Below are 24,079 nucleotides of genomic sequence, written 5' to 3'. Positions count from 1 at the left end.
GTGCACAGTGGTATTACAATTCAACGTTTTTAAAATATGGGGATATTTGCTAAGTAGAAAAAAAAAAACAAAACAAACTTTGAATATACAACTGGTACATACTCTTCATTTTTATATTTAATCCAATAAATATTTTTACAAGTTACTTTATTCAGAACATGAAAAATAGGTAGCCCCTGAGGAAAGAGCCTTTTTTCTTCTTTCTACTTGATATTTCAACCTTCTTTTCAGATACATTTGGTCACTCAGTCTGAAGGTGACTGGCTGGAGATACTAGTTGTACAGACACCTGCTCTTCCTGGTGTATTTCAAGGTACACCCAGAAAGGACATTTTCTTTTTCAAGATTTGTGTGCTAATTAATAGCAAATCAGATGCCCTCCAAAACAGGATAAAATTGAACCCCATGAGAATATAACACTGTCTTGAAAGTTTAGAACATACCCAAGCAAAAAACCAAAACACCCCCCCCCCACACACCACACCAAACTGTACAATAAAAACCTGTTTTACACAAGAGACAGTACCCATAGAATGGTGGAACAGACTCTACAAAGAGGTCTCCAGGAGGGAAACGAGTACTAAAGACTAAATATTTGGCACTAGTGGTTGACTAACAAGTAGTATTCCCAACAGCTGTTATGCCCTGCTTCATTAGTGCGCTCAGAACTAAACAGACATTCAGCTGGCAACAGCTCAAGGCTGGTGAGCACCTTGCAAACATCCTTCCAGCTCAACTCATAACAAGGAGGGGGGACAAAAAAACCCACAAAACAAGACTCTTACAGTACCAATCAAATGTTACAAAAGCTAATGTGCTTTCCCAGGTTTTATAGAGAACAGATTAGCAGCTGAAAAACATGTATTTAAAAAGCAAATGCAGTATTCATACTCTTGTAGCTTCTGGAAACAGGCAAGGGGTCTACTCTACATCATTACTATACAAGTCAGTCATGATGTGGTTTACATCCATCCCATAGCCAAAGGAAAAGATGCGTTATATTTGTTGTATTGCTTTGCATATTCTTGGTTTCAAAAATTCCTATTCTAGAAACAATCACTTTTGTTTTAATAAGGCAACCTACACGGTCTACAATCAACAGAAATTCAGAACTCCAGATACCCTACTATACAACCTCTGTCAGAACACTATTTACTTGTTATTTTGTTTATATTAACACATTTCCACCATATTAGAAAAAAAAAAAAAAGTCTCTTTCTCACTGCCATTAACGCTATTTATCTTCCATCCAGAATAGAATAAATTGCAATCCCCGCCAAAGGTAAGGAACCAAAAGGTATATCATATTTAAAATGCTGTAGTTTAGTTATGTTCTAGAAAGTATGTACTGTTGATGTGAGCAAATTTCTAGGTACTTAATTTGATACACCTTGATTTTCCAGGCACTTACATCACCTATTGCTTCCAGAGACATCCTGTACATTTAAAATGAACCATTTCTATATATGGGATAGCTTCCTTATTTAAGATTGAAAAAAAAATAGTTTCCAAGTCCTTTATGTGAAGCCAAAATGTCAAAACTATTCAGAGCAAAACTACATCTTTATTCATAAAATAAAGGTGCAAGAGCAACCTTAAAAATGCAACTAGAGAAGTAACCTAAACTTTATTTAGAATTTTAACTGAAACTTCTAGCAAACACAGCTGAGCAACTGGGGGATCTTTTTTGTAATTTCCTTGTTCCTCATCCCATCTGACTATTCTTCATTTAAAAAGATAGTTCAGGAGGTAATCTATTTCTCTGCAGACAGCTTTGCATATTAAAATAAATTAACAGAAGTAACAAAACAACTGCTCAGTACAGACATGAGGAACATAGATATTGAGAGTTGAATAGAAAAATATAGACTAAATCCTGTTGGTCTCAAAATATTTTACATGAGTTTCAGTATCATTATCTTCACTTTGTAAAGAAAGTTTGCTGAAGATCACCATGTAAGCTAGTCACAAAATTAGAAAGCCTCAGCCCACACTAGATCCACAGAACTCCCTATATAGATATATATATTCATAAAGAAGTACAGAGAGCAAAACAAGCATCATATATTGCACAATGAAAAAGTTGAAAGCAGACAAAAATGGAGGATAAAGAAATGATTATTTCAGCATTTCAATTAACAATTTACTAAAAACCCCATCTCTCCAAAATTCACATGCAAAATACGTGATTTCTCACACACCCAAGCGGGTGCTGTTTACAAATGCTTGCAATAACATGCATTATTCTCTACCAAGAAGATTGTCAAAAAACCCCAAACTTCTGTTTTGCTTGAAGTAAGGTCTGATGAGTTACTGGTTTCTAGAGCAGTCAGCAATATTAAGAGTGAAATGCACAAAAGTTATTGCATTTATACTTCTTTTTTCTGCCTGCGCAGAAGCTCACCATTAGACTGGTAACATTTCCTAAATGTTAGAACACATACACAGAAAATGCAAAAAGCAGATTTTTCAGCTCTCACTTAACCCAGATTACTGTATGTGCTTGACTTGATCCAGAGCTCCCTTAAAGTGAATCTTTTCACTGATCCAGTGGACTTCAGGACTGGTCATCAGCATCACCATCCCCTTCCTACCAGTGAACATATTATGACCGTGCCAATCAGATTTAAAGTGTGTATTCCACCCAAGACTGAGTAAAAGAAGAACGAAGTAGGAATTAGAACTACTTACCAGAAAGGCCGGTATACAAAAATCCTAGTCAGCAAAAAAATAGCATGTTAACCATTACAATGAAAAGACCAACTATAAGCATCTGCATAAAACTCAGGAAACTTCATACTTCTCTTCTTGATGCTGGTCCTCTTGGTCACTTAGTTCGTCATCATCTACCATATGCCCAAATGGTTCAGAAGAAATTGATACCATATTAGACAGAATAACTCTGCTGTCACTGCTTCCTGTAAGGATCAGCTGATCATGAGAATGATTGTATCTGACATTCCAGACCCTAAAAAATGAAATCAGAAAGAAAAGGCTACTCTTGGCAGGTACTGCATCAATGTTAAAGGATTTTTTTTTTTTAAAACAGCACTAAAAACTGATCTTTGACTTAAATATTGTAAGTATGCATAGAAGTGATGTGCCTCACTCCAAAGACTGTTTTTTGCCATCTTCATATGGCTTTTAAGCTTCCACGTGATCTGTTTTCTGAGGTGTCTTTAAAACTCAACAAATAAGTTTAAAAAAAAACCCCAAAAACCAAAGAACAAAACACACCATTCAGTGGTATCATTCCTTGAGGGTACATGCCAATTCATTGTTTAGTAAGTCAGATAAATATTTAAGTTCTAAATATAAAAATTTGCCCAGAGCAAAATATGGATTAGAAATACCCTGTTAAACAAAATCTCACAACATTCTTACAGTAAAGTTTAAAATAGACTCTAAAACAAAAGTAGGATTATATTTCTCTTCAATTTTAACATTTTACATATCAAGTTAATACCAAATGTCTTATGGTTCTTGTTTTATTCTTTTTCTTTTAATCTTCTGGAAAAAAAGTATGAATGCTTCTTCTGTTAATTCACATCTTCATTCCCCTCAAAGTAGCTTCAGGGTCCAGATTTATTTTGCAAGAATTTCTCCAACCCAAATTTTGTAAAATATGAACTGCTCATCTTTTCTTAACCACTGAAGTCTGCAAACATCAGACAAGATTCTCTCCTTGCTCCAGCTACAGGCCAGAGCAGTAGATACAGGCTCTAAATATTACCTCAGAGAATAAAATGACTCTTGCATATTCTGGCTTAAGGGCTGTGAAGAGCATGAAAAAAAGTGTGGCTGAATTATTGAGCATTTCAACCATTCCACAACAGAAGGATAGATGGCAGCTGCTTTTCTGCACATCAGGTGCAACAGATCAGGCTCAATTTGAGCAGGCACACCTGTGTCCCAGCTGGCCCCTACAAGCCAAGTTCTGTGCTGTGCTTCTCAAAGGTGTACCCTATCTCCCAACAACGTTAACGACAGTTTCTTGCCAATTAGACTAACATTGTCTAAACTCTTAATTTACAATCACACAAGGAACATTCACACATTGAAACCCTTCCTCTGTGCAGAAAAATGATTATTCACAATAGCACAAACATAGTTAGTTTGCATTGTTCCTAAACAGTAAAATAATTAGCTGAATAAATTACATAAGCCATCCACCCACAAAACAGCATGCAGATAATTTGTTCTACCAGTGGGAATGCTCCTCTAGTGTCTTCACTGGTTCAGTGACATTTCTTGTGTCCCAGAATTTCACCTTGCAGTCATCTCCACAGCTAGCCAGGTAGTACTGTTTATTGGGATTAAAGTCTAGGTCTCGTACCAGCTGTCCGTGTGCATTTTCTATGCAATATATCTGTCTGTAAAACACATTAAAAAAATTAAATGGTCTATAAAAAGCTAACTGCACTCCACTGACAGGAATCTGTTTCCCTGGAAACTTGCATAATCCCCTTAGCACCCGCAGACCTAGAGTTCCCATCTCTGGTACATAGTTTCGGGAAATCCCAGCTGTTAACAACAGTGACTTGTATAGATTTCTCAGCTTGCATTGAAGCTTTGCTCTTTCCTTGTTTGCATTAGGATCGTCTGGAGCTAAAAGGAAACAGTTGTTCCAGATGATTCTAGCACAGCTCCCTAACAACTGTTATGAAATGTCTGCTACTAAACCACAATATTTTCAGATAAGAGCTTCTCCACCCCAAAGTAATTATATTAATTCTGTATTTATGACATCTAGTTCTCCCTACATGAAAAGCTGAGATGCAAGGGATGCAACACATATGAACAACAGTTTTTTATTATTGCACTATTTTGAACTTAACCTTTTTGAGCTCTGTCATTTATCATTAATTTACCTATGGCCCTTAAACTACTCAAGCCATGTGCATACTCAACCATCTGGACCGCATCAGAAAGCATTTGTAGTACTGCTAACAACCTAGCATCCTTATTCAAAACATCATGTTCCATCAGTTTGTCTCCCTACCTCGCCTCTTAAACTTGGATTTTGTTTTGTTTCCACTATTGCATTACCAGTTTTGTCAAAGCCACCATCTACCAAAGCTCTGCTGAGATTTGACAGTCTCCTACAACCTTCACCAGAACTTGTCAACACTTTGTAAGCTTTTTTCTTTCTTAAAATGAAAGATGTTTCTCTTCAGAAAACATAGACTGACCAAAACTTTGTATTTCTTGCGCTGTACATATGGTCTCCTGTCAAGACCAGATAGAGAAGTCTCTTGCTGTTAATACCTAACTACTAATACAAAGCAAAGTAGCTCCATAAGGAGAGATTCAAAGTATACCAGGCCTATACTAAGCCCTATCCTGACAGCTATGGCAGTCACTCGGGATAGAAGATATTACTTAGATATCCAAGGTCAATACTCTTCTCAGTTTCAGAGATTAAGGATATCACTGAGGTATGCCTTTTCTACCAGATATTCTGGGAGCTGAATTCAACATTTCCTCTTAATTTCTTGAAACATTTTTATGGGAAAATTTTTAAATCTCAAACATGCTTGCAGCAATAAAACACTTTTTTCCTCCTTTATTGCACCTTTCACTTCTTTCTTGCACTTCTTGCATTGCTCATGGAAATGTGTGTAAAGGCTTAAAAAGAAATACCACTGTCCACTGTATACTCAGCAGTGCTTACCATGAAAGTCTTTATCCCAACTTAACTACCATTCTGACCACTTGATCCCTTTCCTTCCTGCGGTGGGTTGACCCTGGCTGGATGCCAGGTGCCCACCAAAGCCATTCTATCACTGCCCCCTCCTCAGCTGGACAGGGGAGAGAAAAAAAAAAAAAATATAACAAAGGGCTTGTGGGTCAAGATAAGGACAGGAGAGATCACTCACCAATTACCATCATGGGCAAAACAGGCTCAGCTTGTGGAAAATTAACTCAATTTATTGCCAATCAACCAGAGTAGGGTAATGAGAAATAAAACCAAATCTCAAAACACCTTCCCTCCACCCCTCCCTTCCTCCCCAGCTCAAATCCACTCCCAGATTCTCTGCCTACCCCCTCCAGCAGCACAGGGGGATGGGAAATGGGCACGACCACCGTCACTGATGGGCTCGGCCTTGGCCGGCGGCAGGTCCGTCTTAGAGCCGGCTGGTATTGGCTCTGTCGGACATGGGGGAAGCTTCGAGCAGCTTCTCACAGAATCCACCCCTGTAACCCTCCCACTACCAAAACCTTGCCACACAAAGCCAATACACTTCCCAAACGTGAATATTCTTTTCTTTCACTCTATCATGCTACCTACAGCAATAACACCTACACTGAATTTCCCACTCATATCATAAATTAAGGCCAGACCACACGAACTTTTTCTCCAGCTACTGGCTCCACCTTCTCATATTCTTCTTTCGTATTTTTTTTAATATATTCTTGGGGTCTGAATTTTCCTGATACAATTCTCTCTTTAAATCCATTCAGCCTAGTGTCTGTCTCCTCTGCTTCACAAGCTTTTCTCTGATTAAGACTGCTAGTCTAGGATTAAGACCAGTCTAGTCTAGGAGTCTTCCCACCAACCTCTTTTTTTCCTCCCCTTCTTTGTTTGCTATGTCCAAAATAATTTACTCCCTCTATCTTACAGCTATCATAATCGCACTATGTGGAAGCGGCTATTTCTAGCTACTTCTGTAGTATCTCTCCTCTCTTATTCTTTGCCGGTATAGCAGTTTTCTGTCCTTGATTCCCTACCCCTCCTCATTTTTTGCTTTTTATACTGCCACATTTTATACTGCCCTGACTTTAAACTCCTACTTCTAGCCTAACTAGTCATTATCAAATATTCACATCATTCTAGACATATTACAGTGTAATTGCAGATGAGACTTAGTCTTGCACATATTTTTCAAGTACACTGCAAACAGCTCTTTGGCATAGCCTAGTACTCGTAAATTGGTTCAAGGACTATCTAACCTGAGCTTCACTTAAAGTAATTAGAATTGTGGGGTTTGCTTTTGTTGACCAAGCTACGCTTTCATTGAGAATCTTGTTAATATCTGGACTATCTATCTTTCATAAAAGTTACTCAGAGTATTCATTTAATGCAAGACAGAGATGCTTTTTCTAATGAGACAGAGCATGTAGCAGACTTCACAATATTTAACATTTTCTGCTCAGAAACACAGGCTTTAATCTTAAGGTCTGCATGCTATATATTAAAAATAGGATGATTACAAAAACATCACAAAAAGGCAACTTAAAAACCCACCCTTTCTCCTTTGACCTTTCTTTCCTCTCTTGTACACTTCATTTAAAAGAGTCTTCATAAATGAAAGCATACACATATATATATATGAAGTTAGATTTCTATATATCCTTTTACAAGGCAAAGAACAGGACTTCCAAACCTGATGACAAATGTACAGGAAGTGACTTTTAATTACTATATTTGTATTTTTAGCTTTTGTTCCTTAAATTAAATAAACCTTTTCAGCAAAAACACCCAAGGCTGGCAAACACGGGGATTTATTGCTACACCCCTGAGCTGGCAGGAACCACAGAACTAAATTTAAAGTCATCCCCCTTTAAGGCAACAAAAGTTATTACAAGACATCAGTCTTCTCGGTTTAGTGATAAATTACTATGTGCTAAGGGGATAAAGCGTATCTTAAAAAAGCTTGCACAGGCTTTAGTAGTCATGGCAACAGATGTGCACAACATTACTCCTTTGCTTATCAAAATCACAGCTGAGCAGGGGGGAAAACACCTTATTAGGTATATTCAAAGCTTTAATTGATTTGGTTATGATTTTGATAGATTCAGTAGTTTCATATAACCAGCATGCTACAATCTTTAATATAATATACTATAGTATACTTTTTGTTAAAATCAGAAAAGTAAAGAGTGAACTTAACCTGTGAGCTACCTTCAGAGATTAAAGTTACCTTTAAATAGTATGCTATGAAGACAGTTCATAGCATAGTCAGGACTGCTGTTAAAACACTTTCAGGTTGAATTACAGAACAGCTTCATTCAGGTAATGCCTATATATTGAGCAAATCATCTTAAGACTAGTACATAGTTCAGTAAAACTCAACATACAAGTTAGAATTAAAGCTGAGGGGGGAAAACCAGAGAAAACCCTTTACTAAATTGTAAATATATCAGCTATGCAAGCCCAACCATTCCTTTTATAAGTGATAGCTTTGCCACATTTCTAATATTAAAAAAAAAAAAAAAATTACGTTAGGAGCAATGAAAAAAATCTATTTTCAAAGGAGACTGTATTTTCTAGAGAACAAGACTGCAATTTCTCATTACCTCATGCTTCGTGTATCCCATCCTCGAACAGTGGTGTCATTGGCTGTTGCAATCTGTGTACAATTATGGTGTGGACTCCATCTTCCAGAAGTAAATTTTAATTGTCCTTTTCCTTCCAAGGCTGTAGAACTAGAGAGCTAAAATAATGAAACAAAGCTGGCAATGTTTCTAAATGTAACGCTAAAATGAAATTAGTTCCACTGAAGACAAAAACTGCACAATAGCCTATTGTTCCAAGTGTAACAGACTATGAAAATCCTAGGATAAAAAATGGAAAAAATTAAAAGCTAGGGCTGATTTTGTATCTCACAAAGTAATTTTTACAAAGGCTTATGCAGTGTAACGTATCCACAAATATAGAAAGTACTGTACTACTTTATAAACTAAAATAAACAACTTCAGATCATTTGTTGAAACAGTAGATAGACAATAAGGGCACATTGCACAAATCTGTAGCTGCCTCAGACAAATAAACACATGCATGTAGTTTCATGAACAGTCTTACAAGACTGTTTTTCCATGTCAAAATGCCAAATTTTATCTGTAGGAACAGTGTCAAAGACTCTTCAATAAACGTATAGCAGCTTTTAAAAATAAAAAAAATCAAGGCCCAGGTGCCCATGTCATCACATACACGCCTATGAAAATAACAGTGGGTACTAGATCACAAATCTACAATCTGTGAGAATTAAAGGTTTCAGTTCCAAAACCAGGCTTGCATGTCATTGAGCAGACAGCTCTGCATCTCTACAGTTAATGAAAAGGTACAAAGCAATCAACTTTCCCTTTGAAGTTGTACAGCAAGTTATCCTCCAATTCCATGTGAATGTGGGGAAAAATGAAGCTGCAAACACTGCAAATTACTTTGACTTCTAATCGCTTACTGAAACTGATTGTTTAATATCTAAAGGGGGGTGGGGATAAAAACCAAAATACTTGCATTTTAATCAGATATAAAATTTATACAAATTTCAAGAGGCTAGGCAGACAGCAGACTTATTTGGTTACCTTTCACATTATGTTCATATTTCCAAATGTTTCATTAAGTATTTCACAAAAGCAGATTACTGTGCTGGATCTTGTTGGATCACTTTTCTCCTTTACCTAAATCCTAACACATCATAAATATTCTATTACATAGAAGTTTTCTCAGCAGAAATATTACACTTTGATGGATGAAAAAGGCTAAAACATACATACTGCTTACATTAACTTTAACTGACATCAACAGAAAAATACGCTGGCAATACAAGACTGCTTAAATCTATTTGTATATGGTACCAATGTCCATTTCTGTATATTGCTAACTTTTTACTATTACAGTTTTACCCAGAATATCATATTTATTTAGCATTCTAGAAATCACAACTCTTCTATCACTGAAGTCTATGCTACCTAAGATGTGTTGTCTTCCAAACATTTTGCAGTTGTTTTTGGGTTTGGGTTTTTTGTTTGTTTGTTTGTTTTTTAAGAATGTAGAATTCCCAGCTTGCAGGATCATGTATCACTCCTGTGTTCATAAGTGACATAATGCTGTGGTCAAATCTACTGCTCTAGCACCATTCCTCTTCAAGTACAAATACTGTCTGAAAACCTTTTTACAACTTGCAGGTTATTAATATAAAAAAAAAAAATACTGCACAGGACACCAGACGCAGGATAATAAAGTGCACTGTTTATTTTTTGACACATACTAGATTCCAGGCATAAGAGATTATGCAGAGTTAGAGTGGGTCATTTAAAAAATTAAACTAATTTTCTTTAGTAAGCACTCTTGGCCACACAAAGCTCAGGCTGGGGGGAGAGGAGGGAAGCAAATGTTAAAGTGAGATAGTACTAACAACAAGAGCATCTTTTATCAGGTATTTCAAAAATCTGTTTTTGAGACAGAAAGCATCACATATCCAAAATATGACTTAGGGCAGAAGGTCTTTGTCAGCAGTAGACAATACTTTCTCCAGCATTCCAGCCATATTTTATTTTTTTAAAGTCTCCATTTCAACTTTTCTCATGTAAACTGTTATCAAAAGATGAAATTTTTTTTCTTTTCAGCCAGAAGTTTAGGGGTGAAGCCAGCACACGCATCCTGCACTATTTCTTAACAACATATATGAAAAAAATCACATACATGTTAGATTGGCCAAGTCATCCTTGCTTTTCCAAGCAATTCTTAAGTACTTGCAGAAATTAAATTACATCTTTCCTCCTATGGATTACCAACTATGAATACAGCCAAGTTCCCAATCAACTCATAGTAAACTTCTGTTAATAAAATGAAATCCCAGAAGTTACTGAGTAAGCTTTTGTTCAATGTTCTTCTGCATGTCTTCTATGAGCTGGAAAGGAACTACATGGATTCAAATGACAGCTAAGAGGTAAGGGAAGGAAATTTTCATACATAAGAAGGAATCCTTATGTAGCAGAAGGAAGTCTGCAAGTCTCCTTCTTGGAAATCCAAGAGATGAGCTTGAAGGAAACAAAGCTAGTAGTTTGGAATCACAAATGCAGGTTCAAAAAAACCTTAGCTTTAGTTTTAATTCATAAGTAAATATACAGACAGGTAAGCAAGCTTTCTTTTTATCTTGAACTCTTCCCTCTGCTTCTTTAAAGGCAGAAAAGTTGCCTACAGAAGGAAAGGAAAACATGACAAAGGTATATTTTAGGCATTAATCTCACATGAGGATTTGGATTTGTGCTGCCCAGAAGATGAAGACATGCAGCTCTGAGACCCTCACTGGATACTGAAGGAAAACAATTCATCATAATATTTTATAAGGACAAAATGTGACTTACAGTAAGAAAAAAAACAAGGGAAGCAAGTAGGATCAGATGTCTACTTTTAGATAACAGAATTAGCTATTGTTCTTGCATTGTGCAAGAATCACACACTGACTTTAGAAAAAAGTCTGGACAAAATGAAATCTTGAACCATGTAAAATAGTTATCAGAATATAGATGGATTTAATACTGTTCTTAAGTGCTTAAGTGGATCAGTGCCTAAAGCTGGTAACATAAGAACAATAATAAAAGGGCAGTATGGTATTATACTACAATTGCACGAGAGCAATGATTTGAAATAAAAATGGACCGTTCTGAAAAAAATTAAGCAACATAACATGATCGGAATAGAACTGTGTATATTATCCTCAGTGAGGGAAGGGTTTTTACAAAAGCAAAGTATCTGGATATGAAAAAGTCTATCCTAGCTTTGAAGGACTGACTTCTGTGTATTCAAATAAAAATAAGTTGTAGTAATTGACGTTTTAATCACACATCAGTAAGGACTGAGATGCATCTTTTTCTGCTTCAAATCTTCATCTCATAAGGACTGATTTGGAAAGAGGAAAGGATAGGCAGTATCCTTAAAAAAACCCAAACCCCAATATGTATTAACCCCTAGAGGGCACAGAAATTATCTAGAAAAACCACAAGCAGCATGGAGACAGTGAACTAATTGTTCATGCTCTCTTCCAAAAAAAACCTATGGGCCATTGAATGAAGCCTGTATAAGTCAGATTCAACAGTAAACAAAAGAAAGTGGTTCTCCACCCAATGGACTCCTTGACAAAAGACACTTGAATGCATAAAGCTTACTTATGTCCAAGAATAGAACAGGAAAGTACTTGGAAGAAAGATCTATTGAGGGTTACACTAAACAGACAAACCCAACCGGCTCAGAAAAATCCTTGGATTGAAAAAAGTAGAAGACTGACTGAGTGTTAAGGGCAAAGTATCCAATACATTTGCTCCACTGAACTTTTCCTTGGAGTCTGCCACGGCCACTGTTTCAAGCAGAATACTGGGGCTGGATGGATATGGGTATGGACCAGCATAACCATTCTTAGAACTGAGCAGCATGAAGCAGACAAATCGCAGAATTTATCAACTGCTCTTCTGAGGGTGGCTGAGGAGGCTGTACTTTTCTCCTCTAACAACATGTGAAAAACAATGCTAGAGGACCAGTTCTAAAGTTCTATAAACTTCTGGATGAAACGGTAACTGGAAACATTTAAGTTCTGTTCCCTTACTACACTATCTTCATCTAATAAATAAGTTTTTATATGCAGAAATTGGCTTTAGTTTGGTTTTTGGGGGTGTGGTTTTTTTTGTTTTTTCGTTAATGTATGAACTAATTCTAAGGTAGAATGACTAAAAATTAGTAATTGTGTCATGGATTTGGGAGGTCAGTTGTTTCCCCTCAAACAGACTGTCCTGGTTTCAGCTGGGATAGAGTTAATTGTCTTCCTAGTAGCTGGTATGGTGCTATGTTTTGAGTTCAGTATGAGAAGAATGTTGATAACACACTGATGGTTTCAGTTGTTGCTAAGTAGTGTTTAGTCTAAAGTCAAGGATTTTTCAGCTTCTCATGCCCAGCCAACAAGAAAGCTGGAGGGGCACAAGAAGTTGGCACAGGACACAGCCAGGGCAGCTGACCCCAACTGGCCAACGGGGTATTCCATACCGTGTGACGCCACATCCAGTATAGGAACTGGGGGGACTGGGGGCGGGGAATCGCCGCTTGGGGACTAGCTGGGTGTCGGTCGGTGGATGGTGAGCAATTGCACTGCGCATCATTTGTACATTCCAATCCTTTCATTATTGCTGTTGTCATTTTATTAGTGTTATCGTTATCATGATTAGTTTCTTCTTTTCTGTTCTATTAAACCGTTCTTATCTCAACCCACGAGCTTTAATTCTTTTCCCGATTTTTTCTCCCATCCCACTGGGTGGGGGGGAGTGAGTGAGCAGCTGCGTGGTGCTTAGTTGCTGGCTGGGGTTAAACCACGACACAGACTTTGACACAAACCGTTAGAAAATGTTTTTTTTAGAACGGTTAGAAAATCTCCCAAGAATAAAATATGTAGAAAACAGAGAATGTTCTAGTGCTCTAATTTGATTAATTTAGAAATTCATATAACATCTTTCTGGATAACAAAAGTAGTACAAAATTAAAGTAAACGCTACATTTCTTAGTACGTATAAATGGTTACCAGTGACACTCAAGCAATATTTTTACTACAAAATACAGGCTAGCATAAAAGTGTTAAAAATATGAAGATTTCTGTTAATTAAAATCAATCCACTTGGTAAATATTAGTACACAGACTAGTTTCTTATTTCAGAATTTTCTCATTTGAAAAAATGGGATTATCAGTCATTATATAGGGAGAGCAAAAGATGCAAATTTCTATGTAAAGGCTTAGCAACTGCAGCAATCTACTAAATACTTATCAATACATTGATATCCTGCATTTTCTTTAAGGAAATTACTTCGGTTTACTTTCTTGACAAAAACAGCCGTTACAATTTGAAGTGTGTAAAATATATTGTTGGGGGGTTTTTAACACTTAGAAATTATTTGAAAGATAAAAAACCAGAAATGTTTTACTTGATAAATGAGAAAACATGCCTTTTGACTCCTGAATGCCTTTTTTAAAAAAAAATAAATATTTAATAACTTTAGTTTTCTTACCCTTACAGCAGCAGCTGTTTTAAACAGAATAAATAAAAACAAACAAACCCAAACAAAAGAAAAGTGAACCCTAAGAAACTCTCACCTCTTACCCAAGAAGTTGTAAGACTAAAAATCTGATGGATGTTCAAGTGCATTCTAAATAAGACCACTAAGTCATTATTCCACTTATGAAATATTCATAGGCTTACGCGGCACATGCTTATTTGATCTTGACTGCTTCCTAGTGAAGACAGGGTAGGGAAGACATCATAAACAATTAAGTCCATAAATATTTAGAATTTCTAAAGAGTATCAACTGGAAGAAGTTAACTCATGGTAGTGATTATTAAATTCATTGAGACAAATCACACACAACATTGTTTTTTTGCTTTTTAAGCATACCCTCATCAACTGGAAATGGGCCACAATTCTGTTCATGCTAGAGGTTGTGTGAAGACATCAAGACAGCCTCAAGGAGACGTCCTTTTAATAACCACAGTAACAAAGCCTTTGAAAGACTATTTTGAGATCCACATTAAGAAGGGATGAGTGTGTTTCTGGCTTCTTATTGTCAGAAACAGAAATATTGATGAGGATTTTAAATTCATCAAGTTCAATTCCTCCCATTGCAGGCAACCCTGCCACGTAGTCCTTTCATAACCGTTCTTGTCTCCTGAACCATCTTACAGTCATTTGCCTTTTCAAATAGCCTCATCATACTGGCAGCTCAGAGTCATTCTCAGAATAGCTAAGTAAGAGAATTGACATATTTTTAAGTGCTGAGTTTCTACGTCACAGCAAGAAAAATACTTTTGTTCCTGAAACACAAGTTTTCTGCTTTATACTACAAAAATTAAACTAAACATTAAGTTCATCCTCTGAAATATGTTGTTACTCCTATATACTGATGATGCATTCCAAGTTTCTGTCGTCAACAATTTTCATCATTTCACTCCTACTTCTATGCTATTGTTAAGGAGACCATTAAACAAAATTGATCCCAACACCAACTCTTTAAGAACTGGTCTTCTATCCTCTTTCTGATCCAGTAATTAACTTCTCTTTCGTTTTTCGTCAGACAGGTTTTTGCCCTCCTTTAATTAATCTACGTTTATTCTAGTTGCAGTAATTATGGGGCACTCTACAAAGTTCTCCACTAAAGTCCACAATGTATTTCCTGCCTTGAGGAACAGCAGCCATCTTGCCAAGAAAGCGTCTCATGCTTATTCCTAACATCCTCCGATATTTGGGTACGTTACTTTTACCCAGACAGAGTGTTAAATCTTCCCCACAAGACCTTCTGTCTTGCCTGGAATGCCACTGCCAGATATTTTCTGTTGTTCTGAATTAAGATCACCTATATGTTAAATGCTACTAAAGAATCCAGAAGGGACAAGACATCTAAAAAGAATCTAATTAATCATTTGCATAAAAATGATCAAAACCACACCTCTACTTCTCCCTTTTCTGAAAACATAAGGCAAACAGAAAAACGTAGATATTTTAACATCTCCATTTCATTCTGTTGCACTCCTCTGCCATTCCAAACATACGGCATTTACCCAAGGAAGAGTTCTAGTGATTTGGTGACATTGGAGCTAAAGTCTGCATACAGAAATATTAACTGTCATCTTTTCAGCAGAATCTATCCAGACTTTGTGGATTGGTTGGGCTTCTCTTGGGTTCAGCTAATGATTATAAATGGCAAAGAATAGCTAATTTAATTGCAAAGGGTAATGATGCAGTGAGCATAAGATTAGTTTCACCCCAGAAGGTAAATGTCCTCAAAACAATAATAAAGGGAGTGATCAAGAGGACAGAAGAAGCTTGTCTTAATGCAAATACACACATATATTCCTGTATTAAATACTATAATGAAGAAACAAGGTAGCAAAAAACTCTGAAAGGGGTAAAAAAAACCCCAAGCCTACCAAACTGTATAGTAAGTTATGGTTAGTAAATGTTTCCTATGACAGATTGACCAGATAATTCAGAGAATGAACACACCAGTAATTTTATTACAAAGAAGTGCTGAAAGTATCAGGAACCCTAAAATTCTTCAGGCTAATTCTAATTAAACAATGCGACTTGTAACTCCCAGGCAGATAGAAGAGATTGCACCCAATAAGACTCTGAAGTTTCGATCAGTGTAGGCAAGCAGAAATTTTGGCCTGTGCAAAGTTTTAAAGACACATATATTTTCAGTTTTTCACCAATACTACACCTGAGTTTTAGATGAACTTTTTCACAAACACGAAAAGTCCATGAAGAGTAGCATTGGGTTTACCTCTTGCCATTAAAATTAACATTGCCTATAATGCAAACCTATCCAAAAAGGAAGCCACTGAAATGTGTTCTTACAGGAAGAACAGGAAGACCAGTACTCACCAGTGTAATGAATACCTCCTTACTTCTATTACCTGATACAGATAGAGTGGACCAGTTCCTACTTTTAGTTAATGACGATAATGTCGTTCAACTTAAATACCATCATGTTTTTGACAAAAAGGGAAAAAATTCTAACACACTGACATTATTATCTTAATCCTAGGCTATTGATTTAATCAGTTAAAATAAATACACACACAGGTACACGGTTATTTCACTTATAAGTCTAAAGCAACAAGAATATTTTGTAAAGGCTTTTCCCCCTCAACAGTCTCTACAAAATACATAAGTTTACTAGCTACTTACTGCTTTGTCTGCTAGAACCAAACAGCATGTTAGCAACAAGACATCAGGTGGCTAAGACTTGCCAAAAATGGACAACCTTTTATTCTAATGAACAATAAACACAATGTTTCTTGTAATTTAAATAATCTCCCTGTGCATCTGCATATAAAGCAAATGTGGACTTCCTGGCAAGAATTTTCTACATAGCACCAACTGACACCTTGTATAATCAGCTGTAACCTCCAAAGGAACTGTGAATAGTTTCCATGGTCTCTCTTCAGAAAACTTTTTTTTTTTTTTTTTTTTTTTTTTTTTTTTTTTTTTTTTTTTTTTTTAATACATGCCCCCTTTTTAATGTTGGTGAGAGTTGATTTTTCTTTTTTTTCTGTAGGCTGTTCTATACCTGTTTTCAAGGCCAAAAAGCTCTTTTTCTCAATATCCCAGAAAAATGTATTTTTATACTCTGACCAAAAAGCATTAAAATACAAATCATGTGCTTTTGAGGGTTACAACATATTTTGCATTCAACAATCCCTTATAAACAGGATATATAGAGAAAGAAATCACTATTTCACCAACAGCTTATTGGCCTACAAATACTCCTTGTACATGGTGATAATCAAATGGAAAATATATTTATTGCTTACCCATACCAATGCTACCTGTCTCCTAACCAACCTGTTCTCACAGACTTCTCTCTTGCATTCTAAATACTATAGCAGCAAAGGATGGGGTAGAGTATTAATTTTTTTGGTGTTTTTAGTTGTTTTTTTTAAACAGAAAGCCATCTCAGTAATGAAACATTTCTTATTTTTCCTCATTGCTCCCTGTAACTGTCAGTCCTACATAATTTTTTGTAAATATAAAATTGCTACAGAATAAGAGTTGTTTTTCAGCCTTCTACGGATTCTAACAGGGAGTTAATCTCTTAGGAAGGAGGTAATCTTCAGAGATTTCAGAAATACACAGCAGTTGATGCTAGGCCTGAAAAGCCTATGATACTGGACTTTAGGTTATCATCATTTTAATTACTAGAAAGTCTACGGTAGGCATTTCAAAGAGATGCTCATGCTTTCCTCAGTCTTGTTCAGCTGGACTCTGGTTAACTCAGGAACCCACAGACATGTTTGAGACAAATTTGTTGCAGACAAATATTCAACAGGAATGCAACAGTACCAGTCATCTTAGAAGATATTCACCTGACTTAAGATTTAGATGCCTGGAAATAGATTATCTGTGGTGAAGTTTCCATGGACTTTCACTACTAAACTTCACTTTAAAAAGCGGTCACTGACTCAGTGATGGAGCAAATACCATCTAAGAGTAACTCAAAATTGCTGGAGCAGAAGACTGATAATGGTAAACAGTTATTTCCAGGTAAAATTTTAATCACAGGCAATTCTAATTTACAGTCTATTCACATGAGATACTAGATTATTTTAGACAGAAATATAGAGAATCAGTCAAATTCTATATCAGGCCTCCTGAGAGCCTGACTGTAAAATATAAATGACACTCCTAACTTCTGCAAACTAAGGTTTTTAACAAACATTTCAAAATTCTCCTTAACTGAAGATGTCGGTCAAGGGTCGATATATCTACTTTCATAGTGTTAGTAGCTTCATTAGATGAAGCAGGTTTTTTGATGCAAAATTTCACTTCTGGTTTTTCTTGTTTCCTTTTATCAAATATAAGCATATAGCAATGTCACAGGTTAAATCCCATTAGTTTCTTTATCACTTTGCCTTCTGGAGTCCTTATTTTGCCATCAATATTTGATGCAGTACAGGCATATTTTAAAAATAACAGAATAAAAGATGTTCTAGGAACACTAATTGAAATACTGAAGGGATCTGCAAGCTGAATATTGCTTTGAGGACAGAAATACTGATTTCCAAAATCATGCTGAAATTACATAGTTTGGTGAAGAGCCTAGTCCTCTGCAAAATTATGCAGAACCCAGTTCTAGCAATGGAAGGAAAAGAAAATGGAAATCATACTTACTCTCACAAGTATTTGTGTGATGGAGTGAGGAGGTTAGTTTTGAGGAAAGGAATAGTAAAATGAAGACGCAACTTGCAAAATTTTAGTAAATAAATCCCAAGAAAAATAAAATTAGGAAAAAAAAAAAATTTGGCATTCATTACAAGATTCCCACACATACTTATAGAGAGACTGGTAACACACTAGACAGCATCCCAAAGGAAATCGTATTTCAGAGAGGTTAGGATTAGGAAGAAGTTTGAGATAGTTATGAGAAAGTGGTTCGGACAATGAAAAAAATAATTAACATTAAAAGAACTTTATCAAGAGAGGACAGAGCTGCCCAAAGAGAGAAAGGAGGAGAAAGGGAAAATGCTAAGTAGTCTAGCAGTCCCAGCACTTCAAAGAGATGTGAAAAGCTATAGCATGGAAGCAGGACCACCCCCAAAAGTAGTTTTTGAAAAGGTTTAAAGAAGGCATTCCAAAAAAGTCTGTGCGCTATGCGGTCATTAGAAAAGAAATACTGACTATGTAGGACTAACACAAATCCAGGGGATACAATGCCACAGACAAGCTCCTGAAGGCAAGCCTTCAGAAACTCTCAACATCAATTTGATAAAAACAAACACCACTTTGAAGATGACTTGTAAGGTAACATAACACTGATTGAAGTTCCAGGTGAAAAAAACGCTGAAGTTTCCTCACTTAATGAAGGAACCCAAAGGGCCTGATTATGAACATAAGGGATTAAACTATATTACACTACACTGATAGCATGCAAAATCTAGCAAAATAGTAACAGCTCAAGACTTCATCTATTTGCACACAGTCAGACGGTACAACAGGGAAGAGTTTATGGACACAATGTCTTGACTCTTTAAGCAACTGCCAGTTCAAAAATCTGATTCTGCAGCATCCAAGAAAAGAAATTAACCCCGAACTGAGGAGTTTGTTCAAGAAGTGACAACAGATCGACTGAATAATAATGTCCTTGACATAATCAGTTTCCATTTTTAAGGACAGACACTGATCTAAATGACTCTATATAGAAACATTTGAAGTTTTCTATATACAATTTATGTCATTATACATAAATAAGCAAACTTTTTTTTTTATCTATAAGAGGTGGCATAATCAGACAGAAATCTATGCCAATGACACCTTTTTACATATGTTCCTGAATAAGAAGGTTTTAACAATGAGTGAAATAATCTGAATAGACAGTATAGTACTAAATTAAATACTGAGAAATCAAAGCAGTGCATAGTAAATACAGAAATTTATATTACGCTTACACATACAAGGGTTGTAAATTAAACAGACAGCTGCATGGTGTTAACCAACATGAGTTAATATACTATTATCTGAATTCAATAACCTTTGGCTTTACTGATCACTTTTCCCTCATACACATTTATCAAATTAGCATTGCTTTATTTTAGATTATTCACTGTAAAACCAGTAGGAAAGTAAGAGGAACTCTAGAAAAAGGAAAATATTTAACCATTAGCAACAGATACAAAATACTAATCTTATACACTCGTATTCAAGACAACTGATATGGTATTCATTTGCCCCACCCACATTAAAGGCAACAAGATATTTCTGAAGGAGTAGTTAAAAGACTAGCCAATTCTAGGCTAGTGAATGTTGTTGTTTGTACTATATTCAAGTCTATTATGATTCGTTAAAAAAAATTTCTTACCACAGCTTTGGCTGAACTTTCTTGCAAATCCCACAATAATATGTTATTATCAGCCAGCGAAATAATCTTTTTACCGTCTCCCATTGGTTCCCACATAACACTGTAAAACAGAAACAGAAAATGAAAAAAACAACCTAACATTAAAACCAATCAGAATTTGTACTAGAAAGCTATTTTAACTCTGTGGATCTAATCTGTTCCAAAACATATTAAATCATGTTCCTTATGGTTTCCTTCAGCTGAAATCCGTCCCATACTTTAGGTGCAAAATCTGCCATTAACTAGCAATCTAGCAGTTTTTACGCATACTAGATGAACATTATATTGCAGCATCAGTTACTTAAAAGCTATGTGATACCAAACTTAGGCTTGCTTATGGAATCTTTTAGTCCCTGCTAATATAGACATCCTTTTCTTTTGAGTGGCCTTTGACACCCCATTCAAATCTGTCAGAAAAAGGAATGCCACCCAGTTTCCCTAGATTCTAGCCTAACCGTAACAAGAAAGCTTCTTGAAATTCTTCCTCCATTTGTTGTCTATTCTGCATATGGAATCATACAGTGATCATGCAAAACAGTGATTATGTCACTGTAGCAGTCATTCTGCATACATACACAGAAAAAAACAGACCTTGACGTACACTCACTTTAGAGTGCTTTAGCTTGAAACCTGGAAGTTCTTCATATGTAATGTGCATCCTTTTGAAGATGCACCAAAAATCATAAGCCAAAGAGCTTTGATGCGAACCTCTTCCAGTTGAGCAGCTGTCATCATGACTCAATCAACATATACTTTTTAAGTGTGATTCACCAGTTTCATGCTATACATGAAGGAATGCAAGAAAGCAGTCCTCATCTCTAGTTCTGCCCATGAGAAGCAGCATATTCAAGCCAGTTAGTATGGGCAGCATAGCTAAGTATATGCACTATAACCCTAATAAATTTGCTGGAGAAAACAGTAAGGTTAAAAGAATAATACTTGTCATTTGATAAGAATAGGCTTCCATATCCAACACTTTTAAAAGTTGTGCAACCTCCCAATCATCTTATACAATACAGCTGAAGGCAGAGATCACAACTTTAGTATCAACAGCTACACGAAAAAACTTCTTCCCATCTCTAGACAAAAACTTAAGTTATTCAAAGGCATTTGATAAGCTGCTCTCATCCTCAGTGCATATATGAAAAAGTACCTCTTGAGGTTTGTCAAGAGCCCATCGCTAGATGTACGCTTTCTAGTCTGTTTAGCTTTTTACATGAATCAGTTCAGTATCTGGATTGAAGAGATGAAAGAAGGTTGCATGAGTAGATGCAGCCTTGGGCAAATAAGCCCAACATTAGGCAGCCACGAGCTATCTTCCCAACTCGGTGCTGCACACTATGCATGCTCTTATTTTATCCCAAATTTTGCATTACTCCTACCTTCCTAAGACAGTGGGTATGACCTGGCTGGCCCCAGATCTAAGCCATGGAACTCCACCTAATCTTATGGTATAAAACACAAAGAAAAGAAAATAGCAAGTTGCAGGTAACAGAAAAAAGTGACAGTGTCATTTTCTCACATCGTGAAACACAACCTCAGTTATTCTCAGCCGATACCTTCCTCTCAAAATCCTCTTGCTTCTTCTGTGAACAGTTTCATTGCTTTTTTACTCTGCATTGTTAGTAAAACAAGCATTAGATATACAGGCAGATGACTGCACCCATTTGCTGTTATAGAGTAGCCAGACTATGCAGAGAAAATAGAACTCTGCCAAAAAAGAAAATTAACACTAAGTAGATGAAAAAGCTGGAACTGTAACTAAAGGGTGTGTTGGCTGACTCCCCACCCACTGAACTTTTCCCTAAGGCAACAGAGCAGATCAAAGAAAGGACTAGCTTCTGCATCTATCTTCTGCTGGAACATGACCTGCATCCTTATTATGTTGTCAATCTATGAAAATCAACTACTTAGAAAAGTTCATTTGTAATGAGCTCTCTTGTATTAGGACAAAATCACTTCATTTAGCACATTAAGCTACCATCATGTTTTCAAATGTGTTTTAACAAGGACATGGAACTAGAATGATTCTATGATTTGCTTTAAATTGGGCTGTTTTGTCTGTAGTATTGCCAATCTTATTTTCAGAAGTGTTTCTTGTTAAAGTTGTATGGCACAACTTGGAAAAACTTATGAGCAACTGAAAATGAGTGTTGATGATAAAAATGATAAAGCAGTTTCAATTACAAGTTCAACCATCATTGTGCCCATAATAATGAGAAGTAACCAACTGGCACGGGTATTTCAGAATTTCATACAGTTCTGCTGCACGGATTTATCAATTAGATCCTTCCAAGAGATGAAAACATTTTCTGAACATGTATAACAGGATAAAAAAATTAGTGCACTATAACCTGCACACAATCACAGCTAACCTTCCACAATCCAGTTTTCCAAAATGAAATTAAAAGACATCAGGATCATCACGCAACTGAATGGGTAACTAAGAAATCTTCAAGCTGATTCTGATCATATTTATTTATTTTAAGTCCATCATTTTTCTTACATATTGCTGAAAGTATAACTGGCATTTGGTGTTGATATATGTAGATATATTTTTAATTATAGACAATGACATGTGGTTTGACCAATTAACTCTTTCAGAGTTCTTCCAGCCAAAGATCAATATTCTTTATGCCTGTTGATGTATTTGCACCTTTCCTGCACTGATCACTGAACTTTCAGTTGTAAAAGCTAGATTGGAAGCACTTTCTTTGATGTTTTCAAAGGTAGGAAGAAATTTCACATCTTTGAGTGTCACTGAGCTTCAAGGTAAAGGATTTTTATAGCTGAATACAGTGTGCTAATTAGAGCCAATTATAACCCAGCTGACATACCTTGGAATGAAAAGGTCTCTCCACATTCACTCTGTCCTTGTGAGATGCCCATTTTCCTTCTATTTAATTTGTCTTTTATGAAAGTTCATTGTTTTATGGGTGTGGTTGTAGTGATCATTCAGATTTTATAATCTAAGCGAAGGTTACTCAAATCACTCTTTGTAACACGTTCAGCTGTATTCTGTAGTCATGACTGAATGTTAAACATGAAATACCGTGGAGAAGTGAAAAAAAACCTGGCTTTGGAAGCAAGATAAAAATTTTAGAAAAACTGAAGTTTTCATTTAGAACAATTTTCAGACACAGCAGAGGTGGTAATAATCTTTAAAAAGGAAAACAGATAAACCAGGCAATACTATTTTCCTGAGTGTGCCAACAGTTGCTGATGCTTACAGTTTTCGGAAATGGACAAGATAATTGTCAAATTCACAGCTGCCACTCAGAAACTGAGTGTCAACTTCATGGCTGCTCTTTAGATAATCTATAAACAGCAGACAAGCAATTATATTTGTTGCCTTTTACCCTATTTTGTTATCATCTGACTCCCGATGCTTCAAATTAGCTTCTAGCTAGTAGTTTTTGGTAAAAAAAATTAAATCTTACAGAGAACATTTTCCTAGTAAAGAAAAAAGAGAATTTAAAATATTCACTCAAATGCACTCATGAAAGGACTCTATTATCTGTGTTTTATGCTGAAAAGATAGTTAACACCATCATTTATTAACGTACTGAGCTTTTACAAATGAACAATTCAAAGTTCTCCATTATAGACTAAAGAAGAATAAAGCAACATGCAAACGCTTTCATAGATGTGAACTGCAATCAGCCACAATGTGTTGGACAAAGAAAGCATTAACTACTGCTTAACCATAATTATAGAAGTGACAACCATTTATTTCTATAAGTGGAAAAATTTTGCTAGACTGAAAATTCTCATGCACTGCAAAACAGAAAATACACCCAAACATTTGGTAACTCAGCAGAACATCCTGCGGCCTCATGTAGCCCTTCATAAAAATTCATGTCTTATGGACTCAAATATCCTGCCTTCTTTGCAGTACAATGATTCAAATTTAAAGGCGACTC

At 36.0% G+C, this 24,079-nt stretch overlaps 1 protein-coding gene across 6 annotated transcripts in view; it reads right to left on the bottom strand.

Moving 5' to 3' along the window:
- The window catches only part of EIPR1 (EARP complex and GARP complex interacting protein 1), a 101,780-nt gene that overhangs the window by 15,979 nt on the left and 61,722 nt on the right, over positions 1 to 24,079 (bottom strand). For 3 of the 6 annotated variants that reach the window (XM_041128736.1, XM_030037428.2, XM_030037429.2), the window contains exons 5-9: positions 20,118 to 20,217; positions 8,302 to 8,438; positions 4,206 to 4,373; positions 2,801 to 2,968; positions 2,692 to 2,715 (exon numbers count right to left, since the gene is read on the bottom strand). In XM_041128736.1, coding sequence (XP_040984670.1) covers positions 2,692 to 2,715; positions 2,801 to 2,968; positions 4,206 to 4,373; positions 8,302 to 8,438; positions 20,118 to 20,217 — 597 coding nt within the window. Of the gene's footprint in view, positions 1 to 1,204; positions 2,591 to 2,691; positions 2,716 to 2,800; positions 2,969 to 4,205; positions 4,374 to 8,301; positions 8,439 to 20,117; positions 20,218 to 24,079 lie in introns of those variants that run through there. The other 3 variants (XM_030037432.2, XM_030037433.2, XM_030037431.2) reach the window with 3 other exon arrangements.

This window comes from Aquila chrysaetos, chromosome 15 (genome assembly GCF_900496995.4).
Source record: "Aquila chrysaetos chrysaetos chromosome 15, bAquChr1.4, whole genome shotgun sequence".
In the NCBI taxonomy this organism is placed as follows: domain Eukaryota; kingdom Metazoa; phylum Chordata; class Aves; order Accipitriformes; family Accipitridae; genus Aquila; species Aquila chrysaetos.
The sequence above is the reverse complement of the archived record's forward strand: the minus strand, read 5'-3'. Positions and strand labels throughout refer to the sequence as shown.